Below are 19700 nucleotides of genomic sequence, written 5' to 3' on the forward strand. Positions count from 1 at the left end.
ATAATTCAAGAAAATTTCATAGATATAAATATCACTAAACTAAAAAAAAAACGCATTGTTAAAAAATTTGGAAGGGTTTAATTTATAAGGAATTTTAGAAAAATTTATTAGTCCTAAAGGCAATAGAAAATATAAACATATTCATGCCAAAAATGTTTATTGGCCTTTATATGTATTTATTTCGGGATTGTTAGTTGCTTTAGATTTTAGGTCAATCTTCTGAGGAAAACCAATTCACACATCACAGATCTATATATCGAAAGGTTTGGAAGATTTTTTTGAGTCTGAAGGAATTTTTCAGCAAAATATTCAAATATAAAAGTACAGAAAAGTCATTGTGATATTATTTCGCTTCTACAGTTCTTTTTTTTTCTTTAAGAAGGTATACGTTAACTTAACTCTCTTCTTTAGCTGCAATTTTAGATTGTTCCGATATGACCTTTTTTCTTCAAGATATCACCATTTAAAAACCAGCAGTTATATGTAAAATTTTCTATTCCATTCATTCTAAGCTTGGTCATCTAGAACATACTAAATAATAGTGTATACCTACATCTTTTATTGCTCGTGGTGCTTGATTAACGTGAGTTTCCTCACCCCTGATAAATCAAGTGCTTGATTAACGTGAGCAGATAAGTTTTTCGAGCTCCGAATGAATCATTTAAAAAATATTGCATTTTTTTTACCTGTCATCTAAACGTAACTCATTCAATACTAGAATCAGTTAACCTTTAATTCTTGGAAAAAAAGAAGGCGTATAGAGAAAACCAAAATGAACATTAAAGTGGAAGATAAGTACTTTACGTTAATGTATGTTATTGAGTAGCAGAAATATCTGTAGATGTAATATAACTTCAAAAACATGTTGCACTAGATTTGAATATCTCAAAATTCTGACAGAGCAGTTCTATGGTCAGTTTGGATCCAGAATTCGAAAAATTATATTAGACAGTATCAGATACAGTCTTGAATGGACTAATCCTCGACTTATTGTTAGTATCATTTACTTAGTAAATGTAGATTGTTTTCGAAAATTACCAAGTGTATAAAAAAAGTAATTACGAATTGACAAAAAGAGGTCATAATTATAGAGTCCCGAAGATGATGAAATAAAACAACGAAACAACAACGATTATATAAATTCATTTCTATAAGATTAATCTAAAAACAAAAGTAACTGACAATCTTAAAATAATAAATTATAGTCACTTTTTCTGAGCAAACAAAAGATGCTAGGCCTATACTACGATCATGACATACAAGTTATTTATTTTAAACCTAAATTTTGTCATTAGCTTCGCGGAAATTTGATGGGCGCATCTTTTGTTAGGTTTTAAATCGTTAAATATGTTATGCAGGGATGGTACTTGAATACTATGAGTCTAACTTTTTTAGGTTAGTACTATTTTCTGATGAACATGTTAATTCTACTTAAAGAATGTACTTTTGTTAATGTCAGACCATACTATTTAGAACCTCTCATACATAACCCTACCAATTTTTAAAAAGGTATGTTGAAGAATGACTTTTCCATCTTGGTTTATTGCCCTTTTTGATGTTTTTATAATTATTGTTAAAGATGACAAATTTGTTTTGAAATAATCACTCAAAGCGTACGTATATAATGCATTAGCTAAGCTAGTTCAAATTAATTCCAAAATTTGATTAAATTCTGATTAAATGAAGTGACATATTTCTTTCAAGGCACATATCTAAAACTAAAGATACATTTCATAGAAATAATTATTTTTAAATAAAATTACTCTATTCAAATTGTACTGTTAAGGAAAAAATACATATCTTCGTATTTTAATATCCCTCTCCTGATTTATTACAATTTTTTTTCAGAAGAGTAGTTTTTTGCACAATCTTAACGTTCCTTTTTCTGTTTTGTTTAGTACAGTTGATTTAAATAATTTGGAAACAATTAATTCACCAAAAATTTTGTACATTGTTTTAGTTATATTTTTTATATTATTGTGTTTTCGTTGTCTGCTTTTTCTTCTATTATTATTTCTTTTTTATTTAGTATGTACGTTTGTGTACACTTATACTTTATGTTTTTATCTGTTTAATTATATTTTACCTCCGCAATGAAATTGTTCTATGGGGTTGCCTAATATTAAAAAAATAAATATAGAAATAAATGATGTTTGAATAAACATACAATAACAATTATTTCATCGAATGATCTGACATTTTTTCTTATTTTTTTTTAATATGAAAATAATTATTAAAAAAGTCCTAAATATATTTATTCATATATTCATTTCTAATCTACTCTAATTGCATCATCAAAAATAATTTCATTAATTAATTCAATTAAATAAGATTCCAACGATAATACATGCGTGTAACGCTACTGTCCCTCTAAATTTTACGCTTGGCGCGCTTCTGAATCTGCATTTTTTCATCCAGTCCGTGCATTCTTACGGTATTAATTAATAATACTCACATTATAATGAACCCCTCCAAATCAAATCGCTATATGTATAAATAGAATTACCCCTCTGATAAAAATATTCAGTGTCCTCTTGCACAACTTTCCCATATCATCCAGTCTGTGCTAGCTGTGAGTAGTAGTGTGAAAGTCTTTCTTTTACATCTTATATAAATCACCTTTTTGTTTCAGGAAAATGTTCGGGATTTATGTATTTGCTGTTTATGCGAGTAAGTATTAACCTATAGATATTTAAATCTTTGATATAAAATGAGCAACTTGTGGCCTTTCTTTTCAGTCTAATAGACGTGACGATCCAGCTAATTATTTTAAATAGCTAAACTGTTATTCTATTATGCTATTAAATTATTACATCATTTTGCTTTTTTATGTATTTTGTAACGTTCTCTATAACATATAACTTTAAATACTAATTAACATTTTTTTTTTGGATCAGAAAATACACACAGGGTGTTCGTTTGGTGGATATCCTCTATAGCTTTTATGTGAATTATCTGATCGATGTCAAATTTGAAATTAAATAATTTAAATTCATTTTAATGTTTAGCCTAGTTTTTAAAACCTAATTTCACTTAGATCATACCATCAAAGACCAATGGCTTCAAAATCACTCCTAAACATTTTCATAGTTGCAATATAAACTCGTCATCCAATTCACCAGCCACATTTTTTAGTTTTATTCTTCTTTTACTGCTTCTGTCTGAATATACAGGGTGTCCCACTTAAGAACCGACACAGGGTAGGTGCATATAGGGGTGTCCAAAATATTGTTATTTAACCAAACTTACCAATATATATTATAAAGTTGCACTCTTGAGGAGTTTTTAGCCCCAAAGTGGGGCCCTAAATTTCGAAAAAAATACGAATACAAAAGTAAAAAGTTTTTAAAATTAAATTCTGCTATGAATTAATATTATTATTTTTCAATTCGGTCAATGAAAAAAAAGTTCGGTACAATTTTAGGGATCATCCCCAATGAACACCTTGTAGTGCTTCAATTAACATTAAATCATAGTCAAGGAAGACCAGTAATAAACCTCAATCATGTACCAAATTTGGTTCTTCTGCAGTAAAATGTTGCAGAGATATTAATTTTTTTCGAAATTTAAGGCCCCACTTTGGGGGCTAATAACTCCCCAGGGGTGTAACTTTGTATAAAGGTAAGTATGGTTAAATTACAATATTTCGGACACCCCTACATGCACCTGCCCTGTGTCGGTTCTTATGCGGGACACCCTGCATTATTAAACAAATGGGCAAATCTAAAAGAGATAAATAAACCTTCTATTCTTAAAGAAACGCCTTCAGTTTGGTTCTATTTTCACTGTTTCTATAAAGACATATTATTAAGCAAATAGGCAAAACTTGAACAGGCAAAAAAACCTATCCCATTCTTTATCAAACGTTTTCTGTTTGGTGACTTCTTTTAAATTTTAAAAAAGATAAATAAACTATACTTATTCTTTTCATAAAAGATAAATAAGCCTTGACCATTTCGTAGCAAGGTTTAGTTTTTCTGTTACTGATCCTGTATTATTTGCTCAGAAAATTGAATAGATAAAAGAACCTTGACAATTCAGCAAGTTTTTTCACTTTGGTTCTTATTTTGCTGTTTATATATGGATGTATTATTAAGCCAAACAAAGCTTTAAAAGATAAATCAATCATAATCTATTTATTTATTTAGCAAGTTTCTTCAGTTTGGATGTTATTACGTTACTGTGTCTACCTGAATATATTATTAAGAAAGCAGGCAAAACTTGAATAAATAAATAAATCGTGACTGTTCTTTAACAAGCTTCTTTCGTCTGGTTTTTCTTTACTGTTGCTGCATGAATATATTGTTGAATTAATACAAAAATCGCAACAGATAGATAAACTCTTTTTTTTCTTTAAGCGATTCAGTTAAAATTATTATTAAGGAAATAAGCAAAGTTTAAAAAGATAGCTTCATCATAATTTCTTCCCAACCTCATTCACTTTGGTTTTTATTGTACTGTTTCTGTACGTTAAAAATATAAGTAAACCTTGACCAATCTTCAGCAAGCGTCGCCTTGGCCGGTATTCCCGTCAAGAAACTGAGGATAATAGTTCCCGAGCAGCATGCCCAAGCTACGCACACCCTGGTCGCCACGAGCGGACACGGATTCGACGGCGGCGAGTACGGCGGAGATTTTGAGGGACACGTCAGCGTCGATGGGGGAAAATCCAGCAGCGGCGCCGAACTCACCAGCCTCGCTCATAGCTCCGCCCTGCAAGCCAAGAATGCCGTTCAAAATCAGCAAACCGCTGGCAGCCAAGCTGCCTTCGGAGTCAAAAGCAGCCTTGCCAGTGCTGCCATAGGGGTGAGTCTAGTCTTCTTTTCCACGTATTTCGGCAACTCTTGTGGTGTAAATACAGTCAAGGGGTTCCGAGAAATTATAAAATCATCTTTTAATTTTTTTTTCAATTACATACTTAAATGTAAAAAACAGTAAAATAGTAAGTTTTTCTAATATCAATTGAAGAACCAACAGATTGATAGTATGTACCAGGTTCGGTCGCTGACGCAGCAACTCGGCATTGAAATATTTGAAAAACTTGTTCCCATAAATATGGGAACATACCCATATATAGGTCTGGTCGAACTAAACGTGGAGGCGATAGAAATGTATACGCTCAGTTGAAGAATGCGAGCGCAGGCAAAGGAAAACGATTACAGTTGCATTGGGCTACTGGGCAATAAATCACAACATATGACAAGTGGTTAATAAATTGCCCAGTAGTGCAGTGCAGTAATGCGGAATTTGGTGTGATTCAGGTAATTTTAATTTATTATAGACACCTTCTATCAATCATTCATATTACAATTGCGAAAGGGAGAAATAAGAGGGATATTTTGTTTACTAATATTATCACAACATGGCATTTTGGAGACCTTTTAAAACGGAACAAAACGAAATTTACCACCAATATAATAAAATTGTTTCAGGACATAAATAATTAAAATATGTTGTTGGCCAATTGAACATATAATAAAAATTTTCTGCAAATTATTTATACAAATTATTATAATTTTTTACCTTTAGCAGAAATTTTTTTTAGGGACGCCTACGAAACTCATTAAATTTTAATACCAGATGTTTTTTTGCATGTTCAACTAACTTCGGAAAGCCATAATACGTAATAGTAGTAGTAGTAATAGTAAAATAGTAGTAAACATTGTAACAAGTAAAAAATTATTATTTTTTGACAGGGCTAGTCCAACTATACGAGATCTATACTTACGTGAACAAATATTTATGAATAGCGATTTTTGAATATTTATAAATTTTATGACATTCGTGAATGTTCGTTCATATTTGCTTAACCACTTTGTTTCCACATATCGCTCATCAACAGCTAGTATTTTGCAACGAAACTACAGAAATTATTTAATCTCATTTTCCACAAGCCATACGATCGAAATATTATCCCAAGTTGTATTGATTTATCTATTGAAAACGGACAATATATATATACAGGGTGTTATAATTCTACTTATAAAAATAATGATAAAAGTTCATATGATATATTTTGACGATTCAAACAGTTATTTTTGCAGTTAATATTTAGCAATTTTTTTAATCTATTATTGGAAAACTAGGAAAAAGAATGTTAACAATTTAAGCCTTAATGGACTTACGGTCCTTACTCTCTAGAAAATCTATCACGATTTTTTTATTTGTAGCTTTTTCAGAAAATTAAATAACTTTATATCAAAGGTCATACAAAAATCTTACAAAAAAGACTTCTCGTTTCGGATAACATTTACTGATTTCGTAAAAATCGCATTTAATGTATTTAAGCAACCCTATGAAACGGTTAAAATGATGTTTTTGTTAAAATTGAAAATAATGTTAAATGTGCTGAATTTTCTAGGGCCATTTAGTTTTTTGATACTTGCTTCGTAGGTGAAGTTTATTGCCAAAGACAAGTGCACCAAAGTTCTGAGGATGCCGTAATAAGAACAACGAAACGTTAACAAATTTATTATAGTGTTTATCAATAGAAGAAAAAAAGAATGCGCTCGTTAAAAAAATAGTAAATAAAAATTACCACTTAATTTATTCGTTTTTAGCTCTCGGACATTATGTAGAACGTGTGATACTTATGGTTTAAGCACCATTTTATGATTGTTTAAAAAGTTGTCCTGTAAGTACCAGACATGTGACGATGTGTTTTAGTTAAAAACTTTCAGAATTTATTATCGTAGACTGTGCTTTCACTCACGTAAACCACGCCGAAGAGAATTTTTTCAATCCTTTAGCGGAGTGAAGACAGATCTTTCGTCTAAGAGATTTCAGTTTAGTCAGGAATAGTAAGGAAAAGGAGAGGAAAAGCAGTAACAGCTTTCTTAGAAATTAAAAATTCTTTTAAAAGTAATAATTGTTGAAGAGATTTGTTTCTAGATTTTCTTTATAATCACAGTTTAAACAGTCTTTTTGATAGTTTTCATGACAGGAGTAAGAAAATAATGCTTTTTTCCACTAAATGGTACTCGATAGTAATTACTAAATTATTACAAATCCAAAATTTTGGAATTATGTACTTACATAATCTAAGGTGATGACTACAACTAATTTCGTTAGATATTAGTATTATTTTCAAAATAATTATTGGAACTTATAATGTTTATTTACGTTTATCTTTCATCTCTAAAAACAACTGATACTTTATTTAATCGCACTGAAATGTGGGTAAAGAGTGAATTTAGATAATAATTACACATATTCATTCTTATTTTTGATTTTCTGACTCATTTATTAACCTTTAAACTTCAAGAAGAGGAGAAGTCGATAGTTTAAAAGAATGAAATTTCTACAGACACAGATACGAAAATTGAAATTTATATAGCGTATTACCCAGTGCTCCCTCTGTGCGTCATATTTTTTGAAATTTTTTTTGAATCTAGATTTTGAGATATTGTTGTTGAAAGTTGTTTATTTTAACATAGGTTTATTTTTGCCCATAACTGAAAAAATGTAGAAATTGTGAAACAAAACTTTTCCATATATAGTACACAGTATTATCTTATTTTTAATTTTCATTGCATTTCTGTCTGACTTGAGGATTTATGTGGCAACGTCTCAATCAACTGGCAGCAAGGAGGGAATACATTTGAAAGACTTGATAAAAACGAAATTGATTTCAAACATATACATTTTTCCTAAATTCCATATATATTATTATTAACAACAACAGATTATTTTTTGTAATGTTTTTAAAAAACTAAATTAATTGAAAAAGGCTAGGAAGCTGTGATATATTTATTGGAATAAAAAATACAGTTGATAAATCCTTTTAATATATTTAATGGTTTACAAAAAACATCGTAATCCGTACCCAGCCATATTTAAGGTTACATAAAGTTTTCTTTACTTGATTAATATAATTAGTGATACTTGAGTTAAAAACATTTGTACGGAATAACAAAGGAACATAAATATTTCTCAGCAAACTTTATATCTAAAAAATTAGCTATAGTTGCAAAACTTTTGTAACATTACTAAAATAGAGATTAAAAACACGAACAGTGAGTAATAATGTAATTTCTATCACAGAACCTTCAAAATTGCATCCAACATTTTCTTTGACTTGGACGAGAGATGGGCGCGAGTGTCATTTCATTTCTTTAGAACTAAATTAACATAATTCTCGTTGTTTTACCAGTTCACATGATTTACGGATTTTAAATAAAGGATACAAATCTTCGCGAGGATAATACGATATATTTGCTATATATAATAATTATATTGTACATAGTTTACACACAATACATTTTTGAACGCGTACGCATCTTTACCCGAATTTGACGCGCAATATCTCCGATGTCCGAGGTCTGTAGGTTCGCAGTGTGTACAACTGCTAGTCAATTATTAGCGCTGTTGCCACATCTACATAGTCTTTATGCGTTCATTAAATATAATTTAAAACTACTTAAATATGATATTTTTATGTTGTTAATTAGTCAATATGTATGCTATGTGCATATGAGTAGATTTCTTTGCTATATAGATAATGTTTATCGCAAATAATTTCAAGAGAATTTAATTTTTTCAAATTGGCAGCGGGCTTTAGTCCCATAAGAAAAGCATAGGACTCCCCCTGCGCTCCTGACTTCCCTCGGACCCCGATATACATCCGTAAGAGAAACTGAATTGCAAGATAAAATCACTTGCTATAGACGTTGAAATGGGATTAGTTACAAGTCATTTTTGTACCCTAATAAATTGTGTTTTGTACTTGGTATTGATTTTGGTCTTTTGTATATCTTAAATAGTGTTATCTCTAAAATGTTGTATGCAGAAAAATTATTTCTTCTATCTATCCCACTCTTACAACGTTAATGATTTTTTTTTTGGTATATCATTATTAGGCAATTACACGAATATTTCAGTTTTACTTAAATACAAATATTATATTTGTTTAGACAAATGATTTGAAAACAATAAATTTTAAATTGCATCTTGCACCAGCCTCCAACTGCATTTTTGGTACTACATAGTACGTAACACCAAATTCACTAACCTAACTAATTTAAATCAATAATTATTTATTTTTTATTCAGGCTGCCCAGACCGCCCAAGCTGCCCTTGTTGGTAAGCGCGCCATCGTCCAGAACCTCAGAAGACAAGTCGATGAAGCCCAACAGCAACTTCAAGAAGAGATCGCCCATTACCAACAGATCGAGTCGGTCGTTCAAGCAGCCCTCTCCACCTCCCAGCAAGCCCAAGAGCAACTTAACACCTTGACAGCTGCCCTAGCCGCATCCCAGAGCGGCGCCCAGGGGGCCGAGAGAGCCGCTTCCGAAGCTGCGAATGTCGCAGCTAGCCAACAGGCGATGGTGGTCGAAGCTAGGCAACGTGTAAATAACATTCTCGGTCAGCTTCATAACGCCTTGGGTGACCTTCAACAAACGGAGGCGGCTGCTTACAACGCAGCTGAGTCAGCTCAGGCTGCCCAGTCCAACGCAGCAGCTGCGGGCTTGGAGGTAGCTGCAGCCAGCGCAAAAGGGAGTCAGTCTAAGTCTAGGGGTTCTGGCTACCATCATTTTTAATTCTATATTTTTTATATATGTTTACGTTTTTTTATCTGTGTATTTTAAATAAACTGTTTTATTATTAAAATTGTCTATGATTGGCTTGATGAGAGGTTCGAGGGAGGATCAAAGATTTTTTTATTTGTCAATAGTCAAGATATAACATTAAGTATTGAATTTAATTTAAAAAACCTAGATATAGCGTGTCCCATGATCAAATGTTTATCTAAGACGATTTCCGCGATATGTGCCTCGAACATTAATATAACATTACTTTTGTATGTTTTCAAAAACGTAATCACAAAATTTGATGCAGTAATACAAAAGAAATGTTTAGAAAACCATGCTAGTAATTTTGTATTTTGATTACATGTGTCGGAGATATGAGGAGGTTAGTCACTTTACAACGTAACTTCTACACCTTTGACTTATTTTTAATATTTCTGTACTCTTTGTTGAAGCGACATATTTTTGGTAAATAATAATCCTGTCAAATTTAAAATTTCCTATTTTCTTAAATTTTAAAATAAATAGGATAATTAAGAACTACTTTATTTTTGTTTTACAAAAGCAACTTATTTTCAAAATATTTGAATGATTAATAGGTTACCACAAAAAAGAAACTAAATCTGTACAAGTTTAGTTTAGTTTATTGATTATTAGCAAAGTAAATACACCTAACTTTATTATTTATGTACAACAGTCTTCAAATCAAACATGTGACAAATAAAAAGAACAACAAATACATTAACAACCATTTAAAATAAAATGAGAGTGCCAAGCTCACCTAGAGTTCCTGTGGGGAAGGAGCAAGGCAGAGAAACCCACGATCGTTGCTCTAACTACCCAAATATAAATACAAAACAACTGCTAACAAAAGGCATAAATTAAGATCCTTTGCTAATGATCATTAAGACCTGACTTATTTAATTTCTCACTAAATGTCACCCCACTCGAATTAGACATACACACTTCCAAGTAAAACTGAAGACGTTTGGTGTTAGTTAGCCGGCAGGGCCGGAAGGTACTGGTGTCCCATACGGGAGGCAATCCAGCTATGAGTTGAGATTTCGGAAGATCTGTTTTAGCAATTCTTTTTTTGTATTTAATTATTCATTTTTTCAGATTCGTGCCTCAAGGGCGAAAATGTTAGTAAATTCAACAAGGCCCGTATAGGCGTATGACATAAAGTGAGCACAAGAAATGCTTTATTATTTGTTTTTCGAACAACGTAATCATGATAAAACAAGATAAATGTGAAACAAAGGAGTTGTTATTGCAATATCGGGGCAGTCACGACAATATATGTAATAAATAATGAGCAATCGTTAATAATAATTGTAACAATTTTACTTTAGAAAAATATATGCCCTTGAGCATAAAGCAATGGGGGCTAAACATACAAAGAATTATTATCATGAAACATCTATAACCATCACAATCATAAGATTACATAGAACAACTAACAACAAAGTACTTAGAGAATATTACCTGCTAATTAATACGAGTTAAACACTTTGATTTTCACTATTTTGCCACACTGTCCGCCGATCGTCTTCCTCCCATCTCCACACTGTTCACACTTTAACTATTTAGGCTTCCTTCCAGAATTCCCCACCTAAGCGTTTGTTTTTGTGCTTCCTTCTATCAACTGTCAATATTACGTTTTCATTATTATACACCCACGTAACAGGTGACGTTGAAGTTGATGCTATAAGTATGGTTTTGCACAAGCTGGCGTAAACAAAATATTTGAGATGATAATTTGGAAGAAATATAGTCTACATGAGAGACCAATTAAGTCTGGTGTCGAGTATTATTCCAAGCAGCATGGCATTTATAGATGATATCCATTTGCCAGAAGAGAATAACAGATTTTGAGTTTTAATGTTGTTTATTTCAACATATTGGAAGAAAACCAAATCACTGCTTGAAATAATCTGTCATTATGCAACTCTATAGTATCTCTAGTTGTTGTGTCATCAGCAAATAGTAAACAAGAATCCACACAAACAGAAAAAGGGAGATCATTTATGTAAATAAGAAATAAAATTGGGCCCAGGACCGAGTCTTGTGGAACCCCATTCTTAATAGGTAGCAGGTCTGACTCACTTCCTTTTAAACTTACATACTGCTGCCTTTTATACAGATATGATGATAATAGATTAAGCATGTTTACTTTAATACCGTAGTATTCTAGTTTGCATATCAATATCTCCACATTAACACAGTCAAATGCCTTGGTGAGGTCACACATGGTAGCTTTCGTACTTGTGCCCTCATCAAGTCCCTCCACTACTCTATCAACTAATTTTAATAACGCTTTTATTGTATATTTGTTTTTTCTAAATCCGAATTGTGCTTCGGTAAATATGGATTTATCTTCACAGTATTTGAACAATCTGTGTATAATAATAATAATCTCAAACATTTTACTAATAATAGGAACAGTTGATATTATCTAGAATTGTACAATCGCCCTTCTTATGCAAAGGTAGAATTTTTGTAGTTTTTAGTGAGTCAGGCCACACACCTTCTTCTACATACTTGTTAAATAAACATAGTAATGGTTCAATTAAAATATCGATAGAAGCCTTCAACATATAACTATTCAATCAATAGTAATCCAATCTTGAAGTATTTTTAAGTAATAATATTGCTTCACGTACGTCATGATTCAAAATTGGTGACATAAAAAATGAAAATTGTGGTTTTGGGGCTTTGTTAAGTAATACCTACGGATCAAAGTTAACATTATCAATAGTATTATAGACTGCTTCAGAGACAGTAGTGAAAAAGATATTAAAATCATTAGGATCGATAGCACTGCTAGAATTTGAGCTACGAGTTTTCCTCTCATTGTTTACTAATTTCCATATACTTTTACTTTTATTATTAGTAATTTCATTTGAATAGAACTTTCTCTTTTCCAGTTTTAAAGTTTTTTTATAATTTGTCCGATTGGTACGGAAAACGGACCAATTTTCCTCAGATGGATTTGCATTAAAAGCTTTTTTACTAATAGACTCATTGAACAAGGAGGATATATAAAAATGTAACAAAGAAATATAAAAAATGCATAGGCAACATTTGATAGATTTGTTTAAAATATAGTCGAATATGAGAAACAGATAGGCATCTATTATTGTGTAAGTATAATTTTGTACGTATTATGCCTACATGTTTTTGAAATACAGAGTGATTCACAACTCAATGGACATATAACAAATGCGTGTAGAGGACACCAAAATATGTTGACTTTTCATATGAATTTTTTTTCTTATACCTACGGTTGCGGAGATATTGGCCTCTGAAGATATTTTAAAAAAAAAAACTCGAAAAAACTCGGTATTTCAGTAATGCCTTAAGACAGAACAACCAAATTTTGTAAATATATTAATTTTTTTGACGTCTTTAGCTGGTAGAAACTTGAAGTGACCGGCATCTCAAGAAGGGGTCACCCTTAAAATTTTATGAATTTTTTCAACCTTAACTTAATTTACAATTAAGATTTAATGGCAAATTCAATTTTACACTTTTTTATCCTTGTCAATTTTTCAAGAAACAGTACGTTTTTGAGAAAATAGCGATTTTGTGATAGGGGTCGAAACCGATTAAATCGAACAAAAATATGTGATTTTATAATTGCGGGTAGACTATACTACTACTGCTTTAAGGCCCACTTTTATAACCTAGGTTTAAACCCGAACTGAAGTTTAACTTTTAGATTCGACAAATAAACAATGGAGTGTTATTATGTCAAATCTGTCTGCAAGTTAAACTTCAGTTGAAGTTTAAACCTAGGTTACAAAAGTGGGCCTTAGCATCCAGAACTTAACTAAAGTTGATGCCAAGGAACTCTAGGCTAGGAATTTTTTGGAACAACTTTTGATAGTAGGCCGTGATTAAACCTATCGGTGGTATTCAGATTTGGAAGATTTTTTGCTAACAAGAAATCAAATATATTCGCTTTATTAAATTATTTTTCATTTCGTTCAACGCAAAATTTAACAAACAGTACTATTTCTTTGAAACTAATTAAGTAATAGTAAAAAATTAATACCAAAGATATTAAAACGGCCCCCATTTTCTCTTACACATAAATGTGTAAGTTCAGTTTCAACAGAAGTCGAATGTACAAATACAAAGCCCCCCAAAGAAAAAGTCACATTTACTTAAATCGGGCCATCGCGGTGGCCAGTGTTGAGGGCAGTTATTTCCACGACTTATCCATTGATTTGGAAACTGTTGGTTTAAAAATTCCTGAAAATTCATACTGAAATGCGGAGGCGAAGCATCGTGTATAAGCCACATTTAAAAACGTTTTTTTCCTTCAAATAATTGGAAGATTAAGAAATTCCGGGAATGGTACATTTCCAAACCAAGGTTTATATGAATTTCTTTGGTTATTTTGAAGCATGTTTGATTTTATGTTTCTGCATTTATTACAGGGACACTGTATATATATAAGTTTGATCTTACAATCAAATAATCAATGTTTACTACTACACTTACTAATGTATGATAATGAATGGTTAAATTAATAGTTCACAACTATAATACGAATATTGTTAATATTAAATAGTGAAGTAAAAGTTTTCTGAGTAGAGTAATTCAGATTTCATTCCAAATATTATATGGAGAAAAAAATACTGTATATAAAAGGTTTTTTTAAAAACTTACTGTGTTCTAAACAAATGAAATTTTTTTAAAATAAATATTTTATTATCCCCAAGAAGAACCAGTGGCTCCTCTATGGAGAAAGTAAACAAAGAAAGATCTAACAATTTACATGCCGTCAAAAATAAAATATTGAACAAAGTTAGTACTATTAATAAAGTAACAAGACATTACAAAAAAAACTTGGAACAACTAGTTTTCTAAAAAAATGAATGAATATTAGCATTTGTGTAAAAAAGCTACATATATGATGATAACTATTGACGTTTATCAATTAGTGTCATTATAAAGTACTGTTGGTGTCTATGAATTATCTTGTCATCATACATGTTATATCATATTTTAATGAACATGTGAAATTAATTGTATACCTACGTACTTAAAGAACTACGTAACTTCAGTTTTATAGTAAGTAGGGCATATTCAAACTAGTCATTATGCAGATCATCATGATCTGTTTCTTGTTACCGCATTGAATATATATTATAGTTTTAGTTTTATTTTGAATTTCAATTTAAAAGGATGTTCTTAAAAATAACAATTCGAAATTGATGATTTGAATTTGTTTATCTTAAAACTATTTGGTTTAAAAATCACCTACATATCCTGTATTTAAAGGTGACGTAAGTCATGATCCAAATTCAGGTATTAGTAATACGAGGGTGCAACTGCAACTTTTCAATTAAAAATGTTCTTGCATTTTATTTCACAATGTAATATTTTATATCCTTTCCATTCTAAAATGAGCGACACATTCCTTCACTTCTCTCAATGTATAGAATAATGAATGGAAAGAAATAAATTAACTGTAAATCATTTTTTACTTAAGATCAGACTCATGATTTTACTAGGAAAAACAGAAATTCGTAAAAATTTTACCGACAAAACTGCACTCCGCCTTCTATTATATGATATTATTGATATTACCATTATAACATTTAAAATGGTACCATTGTATTATTTCTCTATTTGCCACCTCAAAGTATTCGTAACCTAAAATATACAGGGTGTTTCAGATAAAGCGGGAAGTGATAGACTTTGTAAAAGTAAGAATAAAAGGATTATAATAACACGTGTTTTAAAAATTTTTGTTTCCGGGATATAGGGTATCAAATGTACACCTGAAGCACCGCATTTTCGTTTATAATTTTGGAAAGATATGTTGGCATTAAATTTGGTAAGACCTATCGTTAAAATAAATCAAAAGAGATATTATTTTTTGAGAAAAAATAAATAAAAGTATTTATTTTGCCCCATTTCGATAGGACTAATCATTTTTAAGTTAACCGACAAATTGTATTAAAAAAAATCTCTTCTGAGGTATTCAAAATATCCTTTTCTCTAGCCACGCCCAAGAGACACTCAAAAATGTTTTTTAGTAAAGTTACAATGAACTTTTTGAGTACCTTTCTGACTTCTGTCTTTCGATTTCGAAAGAGAAAAATAAATTAATAGAGTGTGTAATTCTTAACAAATGTTCTTTATTTCAGTAGTGTAATTAATATTATGCCATGACTCATACAAAAAGCAACTAAGGTAAGAGTTTGAGTGAAGTTGGTAATCTATGCGATACATACTCGTGCTACATACAATTTATTAAAAACCGTTTGCAACAAAATTAAATCAGTGCATCTTACATAACTTTAAAACAAGGAAGGTACCATCACTTTTAGAGATTGCAGTAATAAATTTTCTATTTTAAATTAATTAACTTCCGTGCAAACCGTTATTTAAATCCGCATTTTTGTAACTGCATCTGGTCTGATTATTTGGGGCGGTCTTACGAAATGTTAATTCTCTTTGTTTGGAAAACAGACGTTTCGAAATGTTCAGTTTCCTCTGATCCATGAATTTGAATATGGGTATACCAATTATTAGAATTATTAGACAATTTTTTAAATTAAATATTTTTTATCATTGACACTTGCACTTTAAAAGTACTAAGCTAATTGAAATGGATTTAAAAAAATTCTAAATTTTTATCAAATAAATAATAATGGTATTCACTTGATTTTTTAATGATTTTTTTTACGTACATCTTGTGGGAAGAAATAAATAATTAAGTGAATAATTAATTTGAATAACAATTATTATTATTATATATCCAAAACAATAATTAACCCAGGGAAATTAGCATTTGATCTAGACAAAATTCCGTCCATTCTGAATTTTTGCACAGATGTTCCTACAGGAACGTCCCAATCCTAAATCCGCAAAAATCACAACATGGTTATTGTTAACTCAATATATGTAAATATCTCCCATTCTATGCTTCGGATATCCATAAGGTATGAAATTTGAAGATAATTTTAATTATTTACAAGATCAATCTCTTGAATTTCCGGAAACCTCTCCTTTTCGAGATATTCAAGATCAAAGTTTTTCGCGAATATCTTTAGCCCAATGCATTGGAAAGCGATAAAGTTAACATAAAAGTTGTACACAATTCGATTGTCTACAAAATTTGTCTCTTATATTTTTTCCAAAACCTCGTGCTTTTCGAGATATTCAAGGTCAACGTTCCAAGGAAACCGGTTTTTCGCGAATGTCTCGCTTCCTATACTTCATCGGACGTCCATTTGCTATAGTAAAATCGTTCATAGAAATTAAAGTAATGTAACTAAATACTAGGTTGTTTAAAAAATATATTCTAAAAGCTTAAAGATTTTGAGGTACAACCTTAGGAAATACGTGTGAATTATTCTCGCGTCTCTTCGACCTCCTCAGTTAATCCTTATGGTTATAATTAGAAGTACCTAAATGTATATTTTACAATACGAAACTATTATATCCACTGATTCATAACCAACTTGGATATATCAAATTAACTATAATAAGTCGTTGTACCTAAAGCCTTCAATTATAAACTAATTTTTACCTGTGCTACGTTAACAGAACAAAATATCCACCAATTTCGGAAAAGTTAATCAAAATACTGACTAACATAATGATGTTATTCCAAGTACGAAACATGAATTATACTCTGATTAGTATATTTATTACAAAACCATTAAGTAAAAAATTAAATTTACTTAAGTAGTTCTGCAAAGAAATAATAATTTATTTTAAAGATGTAAAAAATTTATATATTTCTGGATTAATTGTTAATTAGCAAGCTCATTTTGCATTATTTGTAAAAACCAAAACGGAATAATGCATCGATTCACGCAGAGACTGAACGTTCTCAATTTCTAAAATTCCTCATATAGAAGATCTTATAAATTGATTACGTCAGATTCAAGTCAAGAGCTATTACAATTACAATTAATTTATCTTTTCACAGAAAATATCCGTTCCAGAATGTCAAATATGTCGTTGTCTATCTTCGGAAAAGATAAAAAACTGGTTAATGTCTGAAATTATTTGTTGCGCGCTTTGTATCTTTAAAAAAATATTGCATGTATAGAAATATCCTTTTATAGATGACTAAAAGTAGTTTACTTTTAAAAAAATATACGGAGTTCGACCAAAATGTTTAAGGGCGTCATAAATTAACGAAATAAGTTCCTGTAAATAGGTGAAAAACAACTTCCTGATTTTTTCAATTAAAAAACGATTTCAATCAAAACCAGTATACAGATGTAGTATGTGCTAAAGAACTGAATATCATAAAATTGATATTTACTTTTATTTGATTTTGTGATATTTGGCTAAAGTGATGTAGTCCAAGAGAGTTAAGTTCAAAACCTTCAAGATGTGCTTGTTGCTTGACGTAGATTAGATATTAGTAGAGTTTTTTTCTTTATTTTTTGAATATTTTGCCACCTGTGAAAAATTATTATTATTTTTTTTAATTTATAATTTTTTTCACAGGGGGCAAAATACCCAAAAAATCGAAAACTGTGGCACAAATAAATAACTCATACAATATATTAGTAGAAATTGCTAGAAAATAATATAATGAGAATATAAAACCAGGGAAAAATTAACAATTTCAAAAATATGACGTGTTTTTTCCCAATTTTCCAAAATAACTTTGTAAATATGCAGTTTACAGAAAAAAACATTACTAATGAAATTGTTGTGAAATTTGCTACAAGATAGAATGATTGATACTAGCGCATATCATATTTTTGTTGCTAGATAGCCACAACAGCGTAAAAAAGTAACGAAAATCGAGGCAATTTTGAAGCGTTCAACTGACAGGTAAGAAATTGTCCAAATTTACTATGAATATGGTCTAATAGGTCGATAAAGCTTTATAATACTTTATCTAGATCATAGGTCGACAAGATTTTCACTGAACTACAAACTCAATTGGCTCTGGTTTTGGATATCATAACCTAAAAGTGCCAAAATCGCTGATTTTTTGACATATTTGAGGTTATGTTAAATGGAAAGGTTAATTTTTTGCTTAAACCATTAATGGGGGCCTAAAGTACTATACTTACTCTCTAAAACGCACTTGGATTTATTCAAATATCATTTTTAGTTTTTGAGAAATCGTACGTTAAAATTTAGTAGCTTAGACTTATTTCTCGATTTTTGAATATACTCACAACACAGCATCACAAACCATATGGGTTTATGGGCTTAGGGTTTTTGGGTTTAGGGTTTATGAGTTCGGGATTGAGCGTATTAGCATCTTTTGCGTGTAAATGTTTTTCCAGATTGATATAATACGTAAAATATGGGCCATATCGATTTTTTAGATGTATTTTAAAGTTTATTGCAAAATTTGACGTGATAGAGTATTTTGGAGTTCAGTTTCATGAATTTAGGTTTGTGGTGCTGTGTTGTCAGTATATGTATTCAAAAATCGCGAAATAAGTCAACCTAGTAAATTTCAACATGCGATTTCTCAAAGACAAAAAATGATATCGGGATAAATCTAAGTGCATTTTAAAGAGTAAGTATAATACTTTAAGATCCCGTTAATAAATAGCATAACCTCAAATATTAAAAAAATCGCGTTTTTGGCACTTTGAGGTTAGGATATCTCGAAAACCAGAGCAAATTGATAAATTTGGACCTCGGATTCGAATTCAGCGCACCAAAATCTTTCGGAAAAGTACATTCTGGTGTAGAAGGTCGGCCAAATTTTATAGGCCTGTGAATATTCAAGATTGAAGCCATAGAAGCCGTTTTGAACGCAAGATTTCAATTTCTATAATTCATCCCCGCAAGTTTTGCGGCTGAGATTCATTGAATTTTCCTTAAATTATAAAAACATATATGGAAAGTTGTTGAAAAAACCTACCAAATTCACTTTCTGTTGTTACATTATGCACAGTTTTGCTCGTTGAATTTGATACTTAAACGTCTTTCAGAGAACTATTTGTTAGTACTTTGATATATTTTCCAACCTGCAAAACCGCTTCACAAAACTAATTGTTTATAATGTCAAAACTTTTCAAATCGCTCCAAAACTTGTTAAAAAACAGAAAATTGATATTATAACGATTCTATATGAGAATTAAGGGGTTTAAGTGTGTGTAAAAAAAAATCAGCGCCAATTAAAATGCCTAACTTTAACCTCAGCATTGACGCAAAAAAATA

At 30.6% G+C, this 19700-nt stretch overlaps 1 protein-coding gene across 1 annotated transcript; it reads left to right on the top strand.

Moving 5' to 3' along the window:
- The first annotated feature begins 2533 nt into the window (after positions 1–2533).
- Positions 2534–9573, top strand: LOC108912127. Its single transcript, XM_018717293.1, has 4 exons — positions 2534–2572; positions 2633–2670; positions 4505–4806; positions 9051–9573. Exons 2-4 carry the CDS (start codon positions 2637–2639, stop codon positions 9537–9539), a joined length of 825 nt encoding a protein of 274 aa, XP_018572809.1. The 5' UTR covers positions 2534–2572; positions 2633–2636; the 3' UTR covers positions 9540–9573.
- Positions 9574–19700: the final 10127 nt, after the last annotated feature.

This window comes from Anoplophora glabripennis, unplaced genomic scaffold, assembly GCF_000390285.2.
Source record: "Anoplophora glabripennis isolate ALB-LARVAE unplaced genomic scaffold, Agla_2.0 scaffold479, whole genome shotgun sequence".
NCBI lineage: Eukaryota > Metazoa > Arthropoda > Insecta > Coleoptera > Cerambycidae > Anoplophora > Anoplophora glabripennis.